The 21,102-nt window shown below is 38.9% G+C and overlaps 1 protein-coding gene across 1 annotated transcript in view; it reads right to left on the bottom strand.

Annotated features, from left to right (window-relative positions):
• Positions 1-21,102, bottom strand: part of FAM135B (family with sequence similarity 135 member B) — a gene marked incomplete at both ends in the record, with an annotated part of 140,965 nt that overhangs the window by 20,561 nt on the left and 99,302 nt on the right. Inside the window, 3 exons of the mRNA XM_084281319.1 lie at positions 1,637-1,792; positions 6,130-6,179; positions 9,170-9,323. Coding sequence (XP_084137445.1) covers positions 1,637-1,792; positions 6,130-6,179; positions 9,170-9,323 — 360 coding nt within the window. The remainder of the gene's footprint in view (positions 1-1,636; positions 1,793-6,129; positions 6,180-9,169; positions 9,324-21,102) is intronic.

Below are 21,102 nucleotides of genomic sequence, written 5' to 3' on the forward strand. Positions count from 1 at the left end.
GATCATCTTTTCTGTGGGAACATTCACAGTGGTTCCCAAGATGATAAAGGAAGTTTTACACTTCAGCCTAGAGGAGAATAAGCCCTGTCATGGCAGAAACACATCTGCCTATGTCACGATACTTACAAATGAGAGCTTTTCAAATCTCTTCATAGACATTTGATCTGCTCAGTGTTGGATAATCAATTACAAAAGAGCCACAGATCTGAAGTGTCTGGCAGAGCACAGAGTGTGTAATAAGCTATAAAAAATTCAGTGTTTCTATCTGTCCTGGAATAAGCTTTGAGTTTCAATCAATCCATCATAATATGCAGTCAACTGTACTGAACTGTTAAACTGCAGCCCATACATAACTAATAATATTGTAAGAGCGACCTCTATTATGGTGTCAGAGAATGGCAGTGAAAACCACGTCACAGCATCTCAGCATCTCCCTAAATCCCAGCCATACTTCAACAAATGGCTTTTCTAATAAAAGAATGACTATCACTTCTTTAAAAAGAGCGCATTGGTTTATCTGGAGCTCTCAAAGTGTTTTCTAGGACTAGGAAAGTTTTATTACACACAGCTTAGATAGGGAGGAACTGATGTACATGAAGGTACATCATTTACCACAGGTCATGCCAGCAGTTGTCATAATTTGAGGCTAGGATTTACCTTGCTGGAGCTGGGGGCCTACAGAGTTAGGTCCTTTGGCTGATCAAGCCATCCAGGTCCTCTCAGAGTCAAAGGAGACATAGCTAAAATAGCCAGTGGAGTCTCAGCATCATCTACCTCTTTCTGAATTTTATGTCTCCCTTTTGCAAGCATAAACATTATCTTATCTCCAGTGACTGGACCTCCACTGACTTTAACAAGAACCAGTATGTAAATTGGGATGTTAGCACCTACACTGTAGCCTTCTAAAGCTAAGCAAGATGAACCCTACTTTTCTCTACGTCTCTTTTTTAATGATTAGATCAGGCTATGAGTTCAGCTCAACCAATGTAATGAAAATGATGTATAGTCAATAACCCAAAACGTCCTCATGGAAGGCACAGCACTTGCTGAACTAATCAGGTAAGCAGCTTTGATACAGTTAGCCCAAAAGGCAATTGCTTTTGTGCCTTCTTTATTATCAAGAACCAATTTCCACATGAACAGTATTAATATTTCCTTTTGTGAAACTCACTAGGAGAAAGGCAAGAACTAGCTGTATGTATGTGACATAGTGAAGAGAACAAATCTATATTCCTCATGGTAGTTCTGTGAAAGACATTGAGATAAACTCATCTTTTGGTTATTTCGCATTGTGATGCTTATGCCTTTTAAAACATATAATTGTGATGTACAGATACCTAGCAAATATGGGGCACATCTACCTCTTTTCACCCACTTCATGTTCCATGCTGGATTCTAGTATTCAGTGTACATTCATTTTACACAGGATTCTGGGTATCATAAAAGCAAGATCATTGCAAAAATTGAAATCTTTAATTTTAATTTCTCTTCTTATTCCTTGTCCTACTCACCACATCTCCCATAATGGTTCATAAGACATAATAGTAAGAGAGATATCTATCCAGATACATGTACATCACCAATGTCTGTCAAGAGGTTACCATTATGGAACTTGCTTTTAACTTCTTAATGTTACCCTTAGCATATGATGCTCCTGAGTCAGATAAGCTGTGACTTCTGGATGGAGTGTTGCCACCTCCAGGAACTGGGTCCACAGGGCCAGGAGGTGGGAGCAAAGCCAGGCGAGGTCCTTGCTTATCTGTTCTGCTATCTTCTCTGGGTTGCTCAGCAGCTGGAGGGGAGAAAGAGCATTCTGAGAGCGGCATTTCAGAAAATCAGGTAGCATCTTAGGTTAAGACTTTTTAGGAAAAACAACAACAACAAATCCCCTTGATTTAGAACTATTATTAAAGCCACTATTTTGAGTTATTTTACCCCAAAATAATGCAGGAGAAACTTTTGCTTTTTCTCTTTAAAAGCCATGAGGTTTAGTGCAGAGTCTCAGTTATGTATCTGGAGGAAAAAAAAGATCAAGATGAACAAGGGACTGCAGCACCTCTCCTAGAAGGAGAGGCTGAGAAAGCTGGGACTGTTCTGCCTGGAGAAGAGATGGTTCAGAGTGGATTTTATCAATTTGTATAAATACCTGAAAGGAAGGTGCAAAGAAGATGGAGCCAGGCTCCAGTGACAGAACAAGATGCAATGGGCACAAAATGGAACATAGAAGATTCTGTCTGAATTTCAGGAAGCACTTTACTGTGCAGGTGACAGAGCACCTGGCCAGAGAGGTTGAGGAGTCTTCTTCCTTGGAGATATTCAAAAGCCATTTGGACATTGTCCTGGGCACCCTGCTATAGGTGTCACTGCTTGAGCAGGGGCTCGGACCTGATGACATCCAGAGGTCCCTTCCAACCTCACCCATTCTGTGATTCTGTCATTCTGTGAAGTGGCAACAGCTCCATTTTTTTCCAGAAACTTTAGTGTAGATATACATGTAGTAAATGGGAAAAAAAAAAAAAAAAAAAAAAAAAAAACATATTCCAAACTACCCACCAGATGGTGCTGGATGCTCTGAAATAATAAAGCATGGCCCGTTGTCTCCTTTCTGATTGCAAGAAAAAATAAAAATAAATCCTTCTCAGCCACATCACACTAGAATGCCAGATGGGTGATTATAGGAAAAAAAAAAAAAAAAAAAGGCAAAAAAGCACTGTGTCAACACACAATTCAAACAGACATCACAGAGTCTGCTGGTGCTTCTGTCCCACACGGGGATGGGATGGGATCTTTGGTGTTCCCAGATGGAATTCTGCACTGAAGCATGGCAGCCCAAGGAGTGCAGGTCATCAGCAAAGTCTGCATACCGACCCCTCCCAGTTTGACAATTTCTTCAACAACAGACAGGCATTGCATTTTACCTTTACTGGGTTGGCACAAAAGCAACAGAGACTGTATCTGTTGTTAGGGACTCTACCTGCCTCTATGAAACAGGTAATACTTCCAGAAATATACCATAAATAATACCACAGGGAGTTGTTCTTTCTTGTCCAGGTCTTGTCTTTCTTGTCTTTTTTTTTTTTTTTTTTTTTTTTTCCTTTTGGTTGGAACTGCAGTCTAGTAGTCTAGTTGAAAGCCTGCTTATGTCTTGCACAGTTTATTATGCAGTTAATTTTCAGACTGGTGACACTGCAAACTAAGTCATGATTAAAAGCAAATTGTGTGAGACAGAAACAGAGAAGATGCATATATGGATAATAACCACAGATATTGTCAGAGTTTACTTTGTTGGGGTGCTATTCTGTTTTAATGATTTGTCCAAAATGTCACAAGCTTTAGTACCCATTCTGGTACCAGAGAAAACATGTTGTTAAACAACAGATACTCCCCATATATCACTCTTTGCAGAGTTAGGACACTTCTTTATTTCTATATTCAATTTTATTTTTATTTGAAATTTAGCCAGTAAGCTACTTCTTACATCAAAGACCAAAAGCACAGTCTTCAAAGAACATGAATTATTAATGTCAGCCATGCTAGGACAAGGGGTATGATGGCTATTTTTCTAGTTTATTGATTCTTAACCTTTTGAATAGGAAGGAAAGAAGGAAGGAAAGAAGAAAGGAAGAAAAAGAGGAAGAGAGGAAGGAAGGAAGGAGGAGAGGAAGGAAAAGATGAAAGAGTGGAAGGAAGGAAGGGAGGAAGGAAGACCGGAAGGAAGAGAGGAAGAGAGGAAGAAAGAGAAGAAGGGAGGAAGAGAGGAAGGAAGAGGGGAAGGAAGAGGGGAAGGAAGAGAGGAAGGGAGAAAAGGAGGAAGGGAGGAAGGGAGGAAGAGAGGAAGGGAGGAAGGGAGGAAGGGAGGAAGGGAGGAAGGGAGGACGGGAGAAAGGGAGGGAGGGAGGGAGGGAGGAAGGGAGGGAGGGAGGGAGGGAGGGAGGGAGGGAGGAAGGAAGGAAGGAAGGAAGGAAGGAAGGAAGGAAGGAAGGAAGGAAGGAAGGAAGGAAGGAAGGAAGGAAGGAAGGAAGGAAGGAAGGAAGGAAGGAAGGAAGGAAGGAAGGAAGGAAGGAAGGAAGGAAGGAAGGAAGGAAGGAAGGGAAATAAAGGAAGGAAATAAAGGAAGGAAATAAAGGAAGTCAGGCAGCACCTACTCCTAATTGTGAGAATTTTGCTGCCACGTACAGAGCAAGAACCTGGCAACCCTTGCAATGCAGGTTAATTCCCAAGTACTCAGTTCCTCAAAGCAAAGCCCAACAATTAAAATGATCACCAAATATGATTCCGGCTATTCTGCTCAAGTACTTGCTGTTAGGCTGTTAATCATGACTGCACCTTTCAAACCCCACTCAGGGTATTCTGGTGTTAACAACACTGTTATGCAAAACACATTTAGAGGGCTTTTTGGAGGAATTATTTTTTGCTCGATTGCTTACAAATTAATCACGCAATTAGAAAAATATTGTCCTTCCATTTTCTCATTTTGAATATCTGCTGTGTCCTTGGGTTGAATACAAAATAGGGTAAAACTCACTTTCTTCCCTTCTTTTGTTTTTATTTAATTCTAAAAACGGGCCTGACTCTGGTAACATAGTGGTAATGGGAAACTAACCCCACAGGCTTCTCTCTGTATGGTTTTAATAGCATTTTCTTCCTTTATAAATGACTGCTCTTCGTATTTTCTGCTGAAGAGAAATGGTTTCAGTTCACATATTCCTAGAGGCAAAGCACAGGGAGAGCTTTGCCAATACTCATCTGAACACCATACAGAGGTCCACACAACTTCTGCACGTACATTGCAGAGCTGGTCAGTGCTGCCTCTAGGTCCCAACAATATTGTACAGGGTCTCAACATTTATGTCTAAAGAGTCTCTGCAAATTCACTGTCTTAATCATTACATTATCAGTAGAAAGTTATGATTCAAGGATGCTAATGCCAAATATTTTCCTAGCATATAGGAAAATCATAGTTGATTTTTGTTGTTGTTGTTTGTTTTTGTTAACCCAAAGCCATTCTAGCTGTTGTGTTCTCCTTTCTGCTGCTACACTGTTATGGGCAGCTTTCAAAAAACAGTAAGGGCAATCTCGCTTTACTAATATGGCCATGCAAAACAAGTCAAGAAGCTTTTTAGGAGAATAATAATTGGACATAAATAAGAAAATACAAAAAAAAAAAAAAAAAAGAGCTGTCATTTTCTGTTGTATGCCAAGCCAGTTTGGACTTTGCTGGACTCATAAAAAATAAGTCCTAAGGAGTCTCTAGTGAGTGTTGTCTGACCCCCTATATACTTAAGGTTTCTAAATTTCTGCAATCTAGTTGAGTTGAGCCACATAATTTAGGTTTCCCTAAATCAAATTTAAATGAAATCAAATTTCTTTCAAAGAATCCAACTTATGACATAGAATCAAGAAATGCGCCTTTCCAAAAATTTTTCACACATGGCTGACAAACATTAGCTTACCATTTGTAACTGTAGCATAAATGTACTTGCAGTTTGATTTGGTTTCAAATTCCCTTCATTAATTGTTATTTTGCCATTCTTTCCTATCCTGTTTTCCTGCTAATAACCTGAGAAAATCAAAACTATTAGATCTCTGATTACAAAACATTTTTCCCAGTCATCAACTGCCGTTTGCATTTCTTCCTGACAACCTTGACTTTCCTGTGTCTCACTTGAAGCCAACGCAGCAGAAGTTCAAGACAGTAATTCAGTCACACTGTGCCAAAATCACTTGTGTCTTCCCATGAGCCTCCCTACACATTTAGGTGTTTTTATTTGAAAAAAAAAAAAAAAAAGTGGCTGCACAACTTGCCAAAAAATCTTTTCTCCTGTCAGCACAAAAGCTGTAATTGCACCCTATCCCCAAGTCATTTTTTGTGCATACTCTTGACACTCAGGGCTAGGATCACTGAAGGATCCTAAAGCAATCCAGCTGGTGACTCGTTAAAAGTGACAGAAACATTATGTAAGTGAATAATCAAAATTATGTGAAATTGTTGGTGAAAAAGAAACATTCAGCAAACTTTCTGTTGGCACCAAATTCCTTCTCTCCCCACTCTGATAGATGATTGTACTGTCTCACTGCACTTGAAAAATGGACGCGTAAAAAGCAGGCTGATTCTGTTGAAGAAAATACCTGCAGCTCTGTACAAAGCTGAGATAACGTGTCTTCCGTGGAAAGCTCTTCTAGGGGAAAAAAACACAGAGAGAGAAACATATCAGGTTTGAGAACAGTAGGTGTGAAATGTTAAAGCTCTACAGTTAATTCACACAATAAATAGTCATTTGATGTTTTTTGCCAATGGACGAGTTTCTGTTAGGATGTGGGTCCTCCACAGTACACATTGTACCTGCAGAGGGACAGATACAATTTCTGCTTATGCTGAACCGCTAAACCTGTACATGTTCTGGAAGGCTGTCAGGACATAGAGGACAGAATTGGGCTTTTCATTGTTTACCCTTCCCCTGAGTAGAATTTTTTTATTAGTCTTTGGTGCTTATCAATGTATATAAACACTTGAAGGGAGGCTGCAAAGAGACAGGCTCTGCAGTAGTGCTCAGTGGCAGTGGGCACAAACTGGAACACAGGAGGCTCTGTTTAAACATCAGGATGCACTTCTTTACTGTGCAGGGCCTGAGCACTGGAACAGGTTGCCCAGAGAAGTTATGGGATATCCCTCCTTGGATATCTTCAAAAGCCACCTGGACATGGTCCTGGGCAGCCTGCTCTGGGTGTCCCTGTTTGAGTAGAAGGTTGGACCAGATGGCTTCTGGTGGTCACTCCCAACCTTAACCATTCTGTGATTTATGGCCAATTTCTGACCTAAATGCAATATTATCTCACCATTGGAAAATGCGAGCAAATGATATACAATAAGTGGTTCTCCTTATCATGCTACATGAGGCCATGTAATAAACGCCCTAGTTGTATGACTGGTAATACTAAAGCGTCTCTGTATCACCCTGTGGAATGTGAAGTATGTCACCACTCCTAGACTATGCAGCATTGCTTTGATATAGTCCTGAGATCCAGTCCCTAGCATAGGGACTGTCCACATTAAATGTACCACAAACTATAAAGCAGAGGAAGACATAAATCAACTCTCCAACTTTGACAGCCAGATTTTGCAATGTGGAACTTTCTAGTAGTATATAGAAAGAAAAAAAGCAGAGAAAACAAGCAACCAATCCCCTCCCCCATACCCAAGTGATTCTTCTTAAATAATACTAAGGAATTTAAGAGGACAGAGTGAGATGTGTAACACCTCAAAAATATCTCTCCACAGTTGGTAAAAATTGGGAGACAATAATTTCCACTTTTAAAGTCTAAACTAGGCTATTAATTTTTTAATATATTATTCAGGGGGCTAGAAAAAGGAATTTAGAAAGTCCGCAGAGGAGATTTATAGTCTCATATTTATCTTAACTATCTTTAGAAACCTATGATGAGATTAATTTCACCAAATATAGATGTCTAAAACTGAATGAGTCATTTACATTCTTCTCCTGGTCAGCGGAGAAAAATGAGCAAGTACAAGATGCAGTTCATGTCATTCTAAGTTAGAGAGCACTACTTGTCAGATAACACATTTTATTGTCCTAAATGGGCCTGTGTCTCCCCAGTGACTGTAAGGACAGTCCGAGCAATTGTCTCATATAAAAACTGGCTTGATATTCATCATACTGGGTAAATCTTACACCCCATGATTTTTCTGTGCTTTGCATCAGGCCTCAGAAGGCTAGCCTTAAAATTGAATCTTCAGTAGATTTTCAGGCTGTGAATAAAATGATGCAGAGTGCTCTGCTCAAGCAGCTAAAAAGGGTATTTGCATTTAGCAAATTTGCATGCATTACAACAAGTACATTTGCAAATTAAGTGCCTGCTTCAGTACCAGTAGTCATTTGAAAACTAAGTCAATTGTATTCAGAAAGCCAATATGTGCATATCTGGGGCTGCTCTTCAGTTGTGGTCAACCAACCATACATAACTCTGCCATCTCCCAGTCTATAAGCCTGTCCAGGTAAAACACAAATCATCTAAAAATGTGCCTGATAACCAAAATGCTCGAAGCATGGGTTTTGTTGCATGTTAGATTCTGTTTGACAGCTCATAAATTGCAAATAAACATGCTGTACTTTTTTTTTTTTTTTCCTCATAGCTGAATTGAATAACACAGTATGTGCTCTTCCCATCCCATGAGTTTCAGGTTTCCCGTGAGTGGAAATATATATCAGGGAACAAAACATAAAGAAACATAAAGTGGAAAATAGAAGCTATCAAGCTCATAAGTCTGTACAGAATAATGTATTATATTTGAAAGTGCTTGTAGTAAAAAAGCACTACAGTAAAAAAAGGAGAAAGATTTTATCATCCCTTTTTAAATCTGCTGCCCAATGCAATCAATTTTCATAATATAATTATCCCTGAAATACAACAAACTGCTAACTTAGAAAAAAATGTGCATTCAGATGTACAATGAGACAAAAACACAGATGAGACACATGCCTTAAATTCAAAGAAACAGGTGGGAGAGCAGGAATTTGTCAGGGATGCTCCTCATTTTCACAGGAGCTCATGCTGTCATTACAAACATGACTAAACACAAATTACTGAGCTCTGTCCTGCAAATCCAGCCAGACAGCACTTCTATGTTGGACCCAATAGGCCTGACCAGCTAAAAATGTTTCTGCCAAAAAAACTAGAAAATCTATTTAAACAAATGCAATTATAATATGGGCAGAGAAGTGCATTGCAAGGGGATGGAGCACATTTCATATCACCTTTCAGATTTTTGTTTTCAGTTTAAAAAGAACAAATTTGGTTGGGAGTAAAAATTACTACAGTCTTCACCAGATCTCATGGTGATTTTGAAATGGAAGTTAAAATCTTCAGAAAGCAATGGAGTCCAAATACCATTTAGAGGCAAGTATTCTGAGAAATTTATCAGAACATTTTACCCCTCTACACATCAGGCAACCTTCAGTTCCTATAAAAGGATTTTCATAAGCAGAGAAAGCATTAGTCTTTAACTGTGTGCCAAAATAAACACTAATCAGGAAACAGGGAGAAAAATCCTCTAAAATCTCTACACAGCCCAAGAATTTTGGTACTAAACTGTGTATTGAAAACACAGCAATGTTCTATATTCAGTGATTTAAAATGTCTGTTCTCTCACCCAACTTCAGCTGTGGTAAATCAGGAATCTCCTTCATTATGAGGGTGTAGTACATGTGAAGTCCTCTTTGAGCATTCAAGAGCAGAAGACAGAGGTCCTTATGCCATTTGTATGCATGCTGCATGCAGTTTTCAGATGGGACATAAAAGCTGCCCTGTATAACAAAAGTATCAAGAAAAGAAAAATACAGAAATACAATTATTGCTCTCCACTTGTCCTACAAATTTCCACAAAAATCTAACTGTGGTCAGACTTCCACTTCTAACCAAGCGTTTGGCACCCAGATCTACTTCCTATCCATGTAACCATAACCGTACCTCATTCTCTGTGTATGCTTTGCCCAAACCATATCAAAACTATTAGGTCCCAGGAATGCTGTCACATATATACTGAAACTAAAAGGAGGAAAGAATAACTCATATTAGTAGGTAGAATGGCAATACCATATGCATTGTTTCACTAATGCAAGTTATTCTGTCCTCCAGGATCAACAGCATGATTATTACCTCTCGTGGGAAGAGATGTCATTGGACAGACTACAACACAATTATACAAAAATATCCCAAATTTCTTTACACTTAGAACATAAGCTGTGTTTACAATAAGGCATCCTAGATCAAAAGTTTTCAGTTCCGTCAAAAGCACCACTTCTAGAAATAATTTATATTTGGAATTTGAACTGTTCAGACTTCAAAATAAAACTGTTTCTTAAACTGTGCTTTTGTGCCCAGGATTTCCAGGAGAGTTGCAAGTAATATTATGTCAACTGTCAGTAATAGGTCTATTTCCTAGGTCTCTGTGAACGATGCATTTTAGCGGTTTTCATCACATCATGGAACTGCTATCCTCTTTCAATTTCTGGAAGTGATGCAGCAGAAAGGCCTGTGAGCACTTGCAGTCAAAAACTATAGCTGCTTCTCGATCCCCCACTGACTCTAGTCACGGGGTGGGGTGTGATGGTGTATTCCCCCACACACCTGAGCTTTTCACCCATAATCCTGCTCAAGTGATAACCAGACAGCTGCAGACAGCTCAGATTAGACTCTGAGGAGACAGAAAACAACACAATAGTCAAGGGCTAATTGAGCATGTGCCAACCAAAATATGGTTGGTATGCAAATATGACTGAGTCCATTATCTCACCCCATAAACAGGGGGAAACCCAGAGCCCATTGAGCTCCCTCCACAGTCAGTGGGCTGTATGCTAGGATTGCTAGGATCTCTGCTTGAGTAGGGGCACCTCTTAAGATTACTCCTTGAGGATGAGAGATTTCTCACCTATTAGAGATCCTCGGTAAGGCACTAATAGCTTGCTGAAACTTTGCAAACTTACATTTCAGATTGATTGTGCACATAGTCTTTTAGACATAAACTGTTGACCAAGTCTGGGACTAACATTGGATCCAGTGATACCTAAACTCCTTTGAAAAGCAAAAGGGTCCATTCTGAATCTCATGACTCAATGGGCTCTCCTGACAATTTCATCTGACCCTGTCCTCTATGCAGTAAAAAACTGAGCATACCTTGCCATTGAGTCTTTTTAAACCACTGTCTTAATTTACCATTAACTTCATCAAATCACCATCTTATATCAACGAAACATATTGCTGCTTCTCTCTTACAAGTGAAGTGCATCACTCTACAACAACCACACAGGATTAATTTATCTGCTTTGCATGAAGAGCAAGGGTTATGAAGACAAAGAGAGAAAGACAGCAAGGTACTTTTCCCTTGAACTTTATGAAGTATTAGGTAAATTAAGCATACATCTAGATGTGCATTTTAAGGCATATGAGCTGCACAAAGGCACCAGGACACGACTTTCCCACTGTCTATCTATGGAGAAACATGAACAATTTGCAAGTTACTCCACTGCTGATCATTTATGGGGAAAAAGTACAATTCCTACATACCCTGTTAGGTACTAATTGTGTATATGGACACTAAGTAGCTATGCACGTTCAGGAAGAACAGTGAAGACTTCAACTACATGTCAGTGCACCTCCTTTGTTTTTCTCCCTTTGAGTCACCCCAATAAAGACTGTATTTCATGGCTTTTAGCTTGAGCTAGGATGTGATTCTCAACTTTCTTGTGTAAAATAACAAGATGTTAACTCATGTTCTATGGTTGACACAATGGGGACTGCTCAGCTTGGCCCCTTAGAGAAATGGCTAACAATAATTGACTGAGTTGATTGTTCTTGGAAGGTTTCAAAAACTCTAGCCTCAGCATGAATCTGTATTTTACTCTCACCATGAAAAACACAAAGAAGGCAGCATACAGAAATGCTGCTGGGAATAATAGAAAATCTGATGTGGATTGATACACAATGTCACCAAAGAAAAAAAAAAGTCCTGTTTTATAATCCGTTGCCAAATTTTAAGCAGAAATAGCTCTGGAATTTAAATGCTACATTGACAAGCAGAAGGAACAATGGGAGATAATTTCATAGTTCATACCAGCACTATAACACAGTATTGTCAGGCAAGTCTAAATTTTGATAGGTCTATTTTCAGCCTTTCTTGTCATAAATTGTTGTTTAAAACTAAAATGAAGAAGTAATAGGAAAGCACAACTGCAGGTGGGCTCAAAAATGTGTGAACTGAAGACAATGAAAATCCGTATTAATTAGCTGTTTTAAATGCACTAATGTTTCCTTAACAGTCATATAGTGCTTTTTAAATTTTCTGAATTAATAAAATTTCATAGAGATCAGATGGATCAGTTTGCAGAGTATGGGAGTTTAGGAGAACATACTTTGCAAAGATTTACACAGTATTAAAACACAGAATGGGGAAATAACTGTTATTAAAAATAGTTCTCAATGTTATATATTAGCAATAGAACTTGGTCGTTATTGTAGAAATATAAAATAATTTAGGTCTGAAGGGATCTGTGGAGAGCATCTAGTCTAACTACCTGCTTAAACAGTTATGATCAGATCAGGCTGCTCAGTGTTGTGTTCTGTTTGGTCTTGAACATCTCCAAGGAAGTAGATTTCACCACCTCTCTGAGCAACTTGTTCCAGTGTTTAACCATCTTCACAGAGCTATTTTGGGGGCAGTTGGCCACTGATATGCACTACTGCCTTGGGTTTGTTCATCCCAGGTGCAAGATTTTGTATTTGGTTTTGGTTATATTCATGAAGTGCCTACAGCTCCATTTCTTCAGCCTGCTGAGGACACCATGAATAGCAGACCTTTTTGCCCTCCACTGTAGTAACTGCTCCTTCGAACTTGGTTTTATCCAGCTTGGCAATGAGCTGTTCTTATCATCTGAGGAGTTTGCTCTTGAAGATTAAACAGCACTCTCAGGCCTCATTTACCCTCCAGGGTAGTTTCCCAAAGGATCCAGACAAGATAGTCCCTGAACAGGCCAAAATCTGATCTTCTGAAGGCTTGTAATTCTTCTGTTTAACTTGCTAACTTCTCTCAGGATGTTAAACTCCATAGTCATACAGTTGTGGCAGACAAGGCTGCCCTTAATAGGCATGAGAAGAGGCAAGTCCCAGGCCTAATTCTTATGCATCAGACTTGAAGTGTGACTCTGTGATAATCATTTGTCCCATACATTCACTGGTGATGCTGACATAGGCTATTTGCTTCCTCCAGTGACTCCTTTTCAGGGATGCAGCCAAGACTTGCCATTTTTGGCAGCAATGTTATACACACCTGAGAGCTTGAAATGTATCAGCTTGTAAGAAGGACTGCAATTTTACTTTCTCTTTTGTAGACAGAAGTATGAGAAGAATTTACCTATGTCCACTTCTGATCATTTCTGTCAGTTAATTCTATGGACTTACTCAGGATTTCAGGAAATAGATTACTGTGAATCCAAAATTCTATTTTAAAGGTCAGATATTTCTGAAGATCCTCTAACATTAAGTCCCAGACCAATTAGTTTCAGAGACATTGCAAAAGCAGCAAGCATCTGGAGTCACTGCCCTAGTAATCTGTGACAGGAATTGTACAGATGCCAACCTAAATTCATTTATTTATTAAAGACATCTCTAGTAATTATGTCATTTTTGGGGAGGGAGGGTATGCATGAATAGCAAGAGTGTATGTATATGTATGGTGGAATAGGTTGTTTCTATAGTAATAGAGAAAAGCCACCTCCATATTAATAATTTCCAAGCTCTAGGGTCCTGTGAAATCAAAAGAGCAGAACCTTTGCCACCATTTCAGCCATGCTCTATACAATTCAGTCTGGATCCTCCTTTCAGTAAAGGAGTTGTTTTCAGATGGAAGAAATATGGCTAGCAAGTGGTGCAGTCCTCCAATGAAATGTTGGTTTTCATATATGCAGGATGATATGCAGGATGATACTTATGATACACAAGCTGTTGGTTCTGCTTCCTCCTTCATGGAGCACCATCTTCTAATATGAAGCAGCACAGTGAAGGAAAAACTAACCTGGGGTATTTCTCACAGAAATAAAGTTTCAGTTTTATACCTTCCATTTGAAGAGAAAACATATGAGGAGAAACGTTGTCAAATGTATTCATTGAAAGAAGACAAAATTAAGAAAGTCCTGGGCTCTGAAAGAAGGACTCACACAAGCAAACACAGATACATGTTTCTGAGCTACAAGCTCTTTCGAGAGATGGAGAACTGATGAAGAAAAATACATTGCTGTGTAATTATTGTTTTCATGACTAAAATGTCATCTAAAATCAGGAAATTTAATTGTAGCCATTTCTTCCCAATAAATGAAGGAAACATAGGACAACTGGTGACATATTCTACACTGCAGAGATGCATAATTAGGAGCACCGAATAAGGCCACAACAGACGAATCAAATTTCCTGTACCATTGCCGTCTATCAAAGTGTATTTCTTCAAATATTACCGTGAGATATTGATAATATACATGAGTGCATAGGGGCCTGAGGAGATTACTCCCAGATCTCCTTTCTCTTCCTGTCACAGTTCTCTCCAGGAGGAATATCTGTGCCGAAGAATGGTGCTGTGCTCTCAGAATACCTTTGCATGGGAGGGCTAGCACTGCACAGTTGCAGCTCAAGGCAATGCCAAACAGGCACAAACTAGGCCATGCCGTGTGTTATTAGAAGCCATATCATTAATCTGGAGCATTATGGTGCACCTCCATTAAGTGGCAGATGACTTCAAAATCCTGTTGTTTAATAAGAACATCCATCCCAATGTGACAAATCACCATGTCAAGGTGGAAAGTGACAGTGATGGAAAAAAGACACCAAGTTCCAAATCTCTGCTCCTTCAATGACTTCACAGAACTGCTTAGAAAGTTGTCACACACACAGAGGAGGCAGAGCAGGACATAAGAGAGATTATTAAACCCACCTCACGGACAGTTTAACTAATATGAGCTAAGGTCTGTGCATCCTTGTCTGCTGAGGACCCAAGCATGGCAGGCATCTGTCAGATGAGGCCATTATAACCTGCTGCAGCTAAACCAGCCTATCCGTCACTGTTCAGTAAGCTGAGAAATGTCAGGAAATGCCCTCCTTTGGGATGGTCTGAAGACTGCATACCTTCCACATTCTCTATGTGAATTACCTTTTCTTCTGTGCCATTTAGGTGGTCCACTATTTGCTAGGTTATAGCCTGGAAGAGGGCTCCACACTACAACACTAACAAATCAAGTTTAGTGGCAAACATGATACATGTTATTCTAAGGAAAAACAGTGATGCAAAAATAATTTAGGAAAAGCACTAGCTTTGACCCATTAAATAACTACAAAGTGCTCAGAACTCTGGGCTTCTTGGACTGCAAGGACAGACATCTTTTTCTCCAAAAGGTCTACTTCTTGTTAAGGTGCAACTTATATTAAAACAAATACTGAAGCTAACAATCCCAGCTTGCCCAAAGCATGATGACTGCGCTGAGCTTGTAAAATCCATTGTGAAATTACACATTAGCTTCCTTGGTAAACACATTTTAAGTTAATTCCTTTGGCCTCCTGTTATTCTAATCTCATTAGTTTGTAGTTAATGACAGATTTTTCTTTGCTAGTTGCAAAATACATCTGTGCTGTCTTCCTTTTCCAAGACACTTTCTGTCTGTAATAGTAGACTTTAGTTCTGGCTTTTGCCCTTCTCTGCTTCTGAAAACTTTGGAAGCAAATGAATGCTTGACAAATCTTCACTTCAAGACTTACCACCTAAAGGTACTTTGCTAGCAGTGATGGATGATGATACAGAAGCTACTAGTACTGACAGCAGAGAAAAGTATGACTTCTATTGTGCCAACAGCATCAGAAGCAAAACAGATCAAGAAAGCCAAGAGATGATAGAAAAAGAGGCAGTCAGGAAAACAACACAAAGAACTGCAAATAATGGTTATAATTCCAGACTGCAATGATTTGCTTTAAGAGTTTTTGTTTGGTTGGTTTTTTCCCTGTGATGTGTGAAAAGATGTCAGCTGTATTGATTCCAAATGAAATAAACAAATAAATAAATGAAGTTGTCCCATTGATTGCCAATATTTTTTTTATGAACCCTCACAGCGAGTACTGTGTGCAGTTTTGGGCACCACGATTTAGGAAGGATATAAAACTATCAGAGAGTGTCCAAAGGAGGGCAAAAAAGATGGTGTAGGGTCTAGAGGGTGAGACATGGCTGAGGTCACTTGTTTTGTTCAGCTTAGAGAAGAGAAGGCTGAGGGGTGACCTCTTTGCAGACTATAGTTTCCTCAAGAGGAAAAGTGGGGCAGGAGGCACTGATCTCTGCTCTCTGCTGACTAGCAATAAGACCCGAGGGAAGAGCATGGATCTGGGACAGGGTAGGGTCAGGCTGGATGTTAGGAAAAGGTTCTTCACTGAGAAGACACTTGGGCACTGGAACAGGCTCCTCAGGGCAGTGGTCACGGCACCGAGCTGCCAGAGGTCAAGAAGCATTTGGACAATGCTCTCAGACACAGAGTTTGATTTTTGGGTGGTTTGTAATGGCAGTAAGTATAAAATACTTCCTAACTCTTTGTTTATTAGTTGTGAAATAGAAAAAAAAAACGTTTTCCTAAAAGATCAGGTGAGCACCTGGGTGTACACATTATATCAGAAAGGATATATCACTTATGTCTGTTTGCAGGGTGCAATGAAGAACCATGTACATGTAGCCTTAATCTGTCTTTTTCTCATTTAAATGATCATGATCATAGAATCATAGAATATGAATGTGATGACATAAAGAAAAACCTAGTCAAATGCCAAGTTAAAATAAACAAACAAATAAAAATGCTGTGTTTCGTATGTGCAAAGGTTTCTGTTCAATTTGGCCATGTTCTGCAAAGCTAGATTCTGACTATGGACTCTCACTGTCCTTTGTCCATCTGTCCTCTAAGATGTTCCTCTAGGGCTTATCCAACCAAGTAAAATAGCTTGTAAAAAACAACAACCCTCAAACAAACAAAACACTCTTGACAACATCCCTGCTAAATATATTCAAATAAATCACCCTTTAAAATGAATGCGTCCCATGTAATGTTCTTTTCAGTCAACAGATTTCTGCTATAATTAGAGTGTATTACTTTATAAATGTACTTTTCCTTTATAACAAGAGAAAGGAAAATTACTTGAGAAAAACAAACACAAATTAACCAAGGTTCATGCCAATTCATTACTGTAATGCAGAGAACAATTTATGGATATCCACTTCCAGTGTACCAAATCCACCTAATATCAAAAGACACCAATTGGATTTTACGCTCTGTTATATACACTAAGTTGTATTTCTTTTGTATTGGTTTCACAAAATATGCTAACTGTCTGAAAAGTTCAACAATAGCACTAGCAGCTGGTAAATTAGACCCTTTGTATTTAATCTGATTCAAAACAGCATTTTGTAATTTAGATTCAAATTCTAACTGCTTTTCAAGAATTTTGAGGTACTAAAAAGCCATTGCAGACTAATTAGATAAGTTTGGCAGTTTTTCATTAGTAGACAGTATTAGCCCACCTTTTTGGCAAAGATCAAAATATCTGCTTAGAACAGGGAAAGAAAAGTCAGCACCCCAAGATGAATGCAGTTTCTGAGAGCACAGTGTCTGCATCTTCATGCCCATATTTGTCACATCGCATATTATTTTTGGTCTAGCTTCAAAACCACTGAGAAAGAAGATTTTATATTTCTACTCTGGAGACTGCTTTTAAGGTAGGAGATCTCCTGTCAGCTGGTGGTTTGAACAGAAATGATAGTCAATAGCTTGATATAATACATTATATTTACACCTCATTATTATGTTTGTAAAAAAGAAAGGATTAAAAGGTGATTTCTGGTCATTAGGGACATGGCTGAAATATAAGGACAGAAACATGCTTTCACATGCAAGAAAATACATGACAAAGAGAGAGATTCATATTTTATAATTAAAACAAAACAAAAATTAAACAATAAAAATTCAGAAAGTTAAACAACAGGAAAGGAACTAGGAGTTATATTACACAACATACTATTTCAGTTATATTATTGCAGTCAGTTGTTTCAGAAATATTTATATGTGCAGTCTTTGTTAAAAAACAAAAGCCTAATTTATTAGGCACTTTGCATCCAGCTAGCACTTCTATGGGAATCCAGTCTCCTGAACAGTTGGTTGCCATCTAAATGATGACAAATGACAGGAGTCTCCAGTGCAAGATCCCTTACAGTGATCCTCAGCTGGATCAGATGAGACTCCCCGGAGTGCTGGTCTGATGAATTCCTGTATCTCACTGGGCCATGATCCTGTGTGACCACTCCAGCACATACATGACCCATCTTTACTGTGTCTTATACCATGTAAGAAGTATTTTATTAATACATCAACTGTTTATCAAAGTCCATCCTATTTGACCATCTCTGCCTCTGCAGGAATAGCACCTATTGACAACCCACAATACCTCCTTACCTTTGGTCAATTTTGCAGCAGGAACTTCCCAGCAGAGTCCCTGGGACAGCTGGACTGCCCAGAAAATATTTGTTAGCATACCAAAGCACACAAGTAGTGCCAGTCAACAGGTCTGAGACCTGCCCAGGGGAATCTTTGGGACAGTCTGAAATGCCCACCTAGGTTTTTCCTCCACCACCAAGTCAAATGCTGCTTCTAAGTGGTGCCAGTTTATCTCAGATTGATCCATTGTCTCATTCTCCACTCTGCCTGGTGGAGAAGGACCTGGGAGTATTGGTTGATAGTCAGCTGAATATGAGCCAGCAGTGTGCTCAGGTGGCCAAGAAGGCCAACAGCATCCTGGCTTGTATCAGAAACAGTGTGGCCAGCAGGTCTAGGGAAGTGATTGTCCTCCTGTACTCGGCTCTGGTGAGGCTGCACCTCGAGTACTGTGTTCAGTTTTGGGCCCCTCGCTACAAGAAGGACATTGAGGTGCTCGAGAGAGTGCAGAGAATGGCAACAAAGCTGGTGAGGAGCCTGGAGAACAAGTCCTACGAGGAGCGGCTGAGGGAGCTGGGATTGTTCAGCCTGGAGAAAAGGAGGCTCAGGGGCGACCTTATCGCTCTCTATAAGTACATTAAAGGAGGCTGTAGCAAGGTGGGGATTGGTCTGTTCTCCCACATGCCTGGTGACAAGATGAGGGGGAGCAGGCTAAAGTTGTGCTAGGGGAGTTTTAGGTTGGATATTAGGAAGAACTTCTTTACCAAAAGGATTGTTAGGCATTGGAATGGGCTGCCTAGGGAAGTGGTTGAGTCACCATCCCTGGAGCTCTTTAAAAGACGTTTAGATGTAGAGCATAGTGATATGGTTTAGTGGAGGACTTGTTAGTGTTAGGTCAGAGGTTGGACTCAATGATCTTGAGGTCTCTTCCAACCTAGACAATTCTGTGATTCTATGATGCTGTGATTCATGCAGATAACGTAATGAGATGTTCCTGGACCTCCAGTGTATTAAAGCCTAAGTGCTCTGGGTGCACATAGTCACAGCCCTAACACCATCCTACCCCCATACTATATTATAGGATGAACTTGATCTTCACCCTTGTATCACACTTATCACTTAAATTAATATCTCTAGCCACCAATGTGAAAAAAAAAAAAAAAAGAAAGAAGATTAAACAGAAGCTTAGAAATGCTTTCAGAAACATAATTGTAAATTCCAAAAATATATAAAATAATAATAATTTTAAAATATTACTTATATTTCAGTTAAGACAGAGGTCCCAACTGAAAAAATGAAGGTCTGCTATATCTAGCCCTCCAAAGCGACAGTAAGCAAACACAGATTTACCAAATTATTAAAATTTTTTTAGCTTTTCATTTCTACTGACCTTCCTTTCTCCCCCTCCTTCAATATTCTTCTTTTTTTTTATTTCTTTCTGGGAAACCAATATTAGACTCACTGAGAAAGAACTTCATTTTCACTTGAACTGATACACATGACTATGCATGCTGAGGAAGAAGTGATATCCCTGTTAATTAAATCAGTGTTGGGAATGAAAAAGGTAAAATTCCCACAGTTTCAGCACAGAGTGCCTCATCAATGAACCAGTGGTGGGAGGAGGGCAAGTTCTTATCCCATTTACCGAAACTGGTTGCTTGTCAAAATTACTTTTGTCTTGAGTATTGTGTAAATATGTTAAACTGAACTCTGAGAAAAGACCAAAGATACAGGGGAATGCCTTCTCCTGAGCCTCAAAGAGGTTCTTATGGCAGGAATGAAATTCAAAAGGAAAAAAAATAATAATAAAAAAATCAATCAATTAAAATGAAGTAGTTTTAATTAAAATGTTTCATGGAAAAAATTTATATATATACATAAAAAACTATACATATATACAAATTTATGCATACATGTATATTTACACTTCCATTCAGCTATGGAAAACAACAACAAAAAGAAACAAATCTTCCCCATTCATTCACTCACCAATAAAAAATAGCATAGATTCCTGTGCCAGACAGTGAAAACAAACAAACAAACAACAACAACAACAAAAACAGCAAATTCAAGAGCATTTCATAGGTCAATGGCATGAACATCCATAGTGACGAGCTTGCAGATGCTCTAGTGAGATAATGTTTTTTCATTGCCTGTTTTCCTCAGCAAACACAGCATATTCAATGAGGTTGTCTGTGTATGTCAGTATGACAGTGCTTCCAGAATTTTTTCTACATGGTGGCTGAATTTAGCCTTCTTTGAGAGATAGCAAGACATTTCCAATAGGTTAAGTGCCTGAAGTGCAGGGAAAATGGGCAGCCAGAATAGAAAAGGGACTTAAAATGCTGTCCTAACAGAAAGACTTTAGGCTGTAAATAAAGGGCATGATGCACAAAACTTGATCCTGTCTGGGGGAGAAATCTGTTATGAAAGAATGTTGATTGGTATTTCATAATATAAGGTATAATTTGACATTTCTGTTAACTCCTAAGAGTTAGGGTTACTTTCCAAAACCACGGGGGTGACAATAGAGTAGAAAAATTATTTAAGGTTGGAGTCAGACTTAATAATTTACACTTTGTATAAAAGCTAGCATGAAAAAAGTATTTAACTTGAGACCCTTGAAAAACAGGAATCATCAGGCTTGAAAAAGATCCATCATCTGAACAGTTGTAAGAGAAATATCCTGGTCAGCTCTAACAGTTGTGTCTCAAGATTTCAATACCACACGACACTTAAAAAACACAAGATGTAGTTTCTCAGCTAAGAATGGCTGAGACAATAAATGGCTGAGAAAGATGAAGTGTCCAAGAAAATTTTTGATAGGAAAATTTCCATTTCAAAATATCATTTTAGTAAAACAAAAATACAACAAAGATCACATTGATTTCCAATAAAGTTTTTCTATGAAAAAATAAAAAGATAAACCCCTGATAAAGGTCCAAATGCCTCATTTTGACACTCTGAAAGCAAAACATTTTGATTTTTTCATTACAAATGAAGCCTCTGGCTACTCTCTCTTTCTTTCTTTCTTTCTTTCTCAAAATCATATTAAAATTGTAGGATATTTTACAGTTTAAAAGTGCAA

Source organism: Netta rufina, assembly GCF_964035555.1.
Source record: "Netta rufina genome assembly, chromosome: 2".
Lineage (NCBI taxonomy): Eukaryota > Metazoa > Chordata > Aves > Anseriformes > Anatidae > Netta > Netta rufina.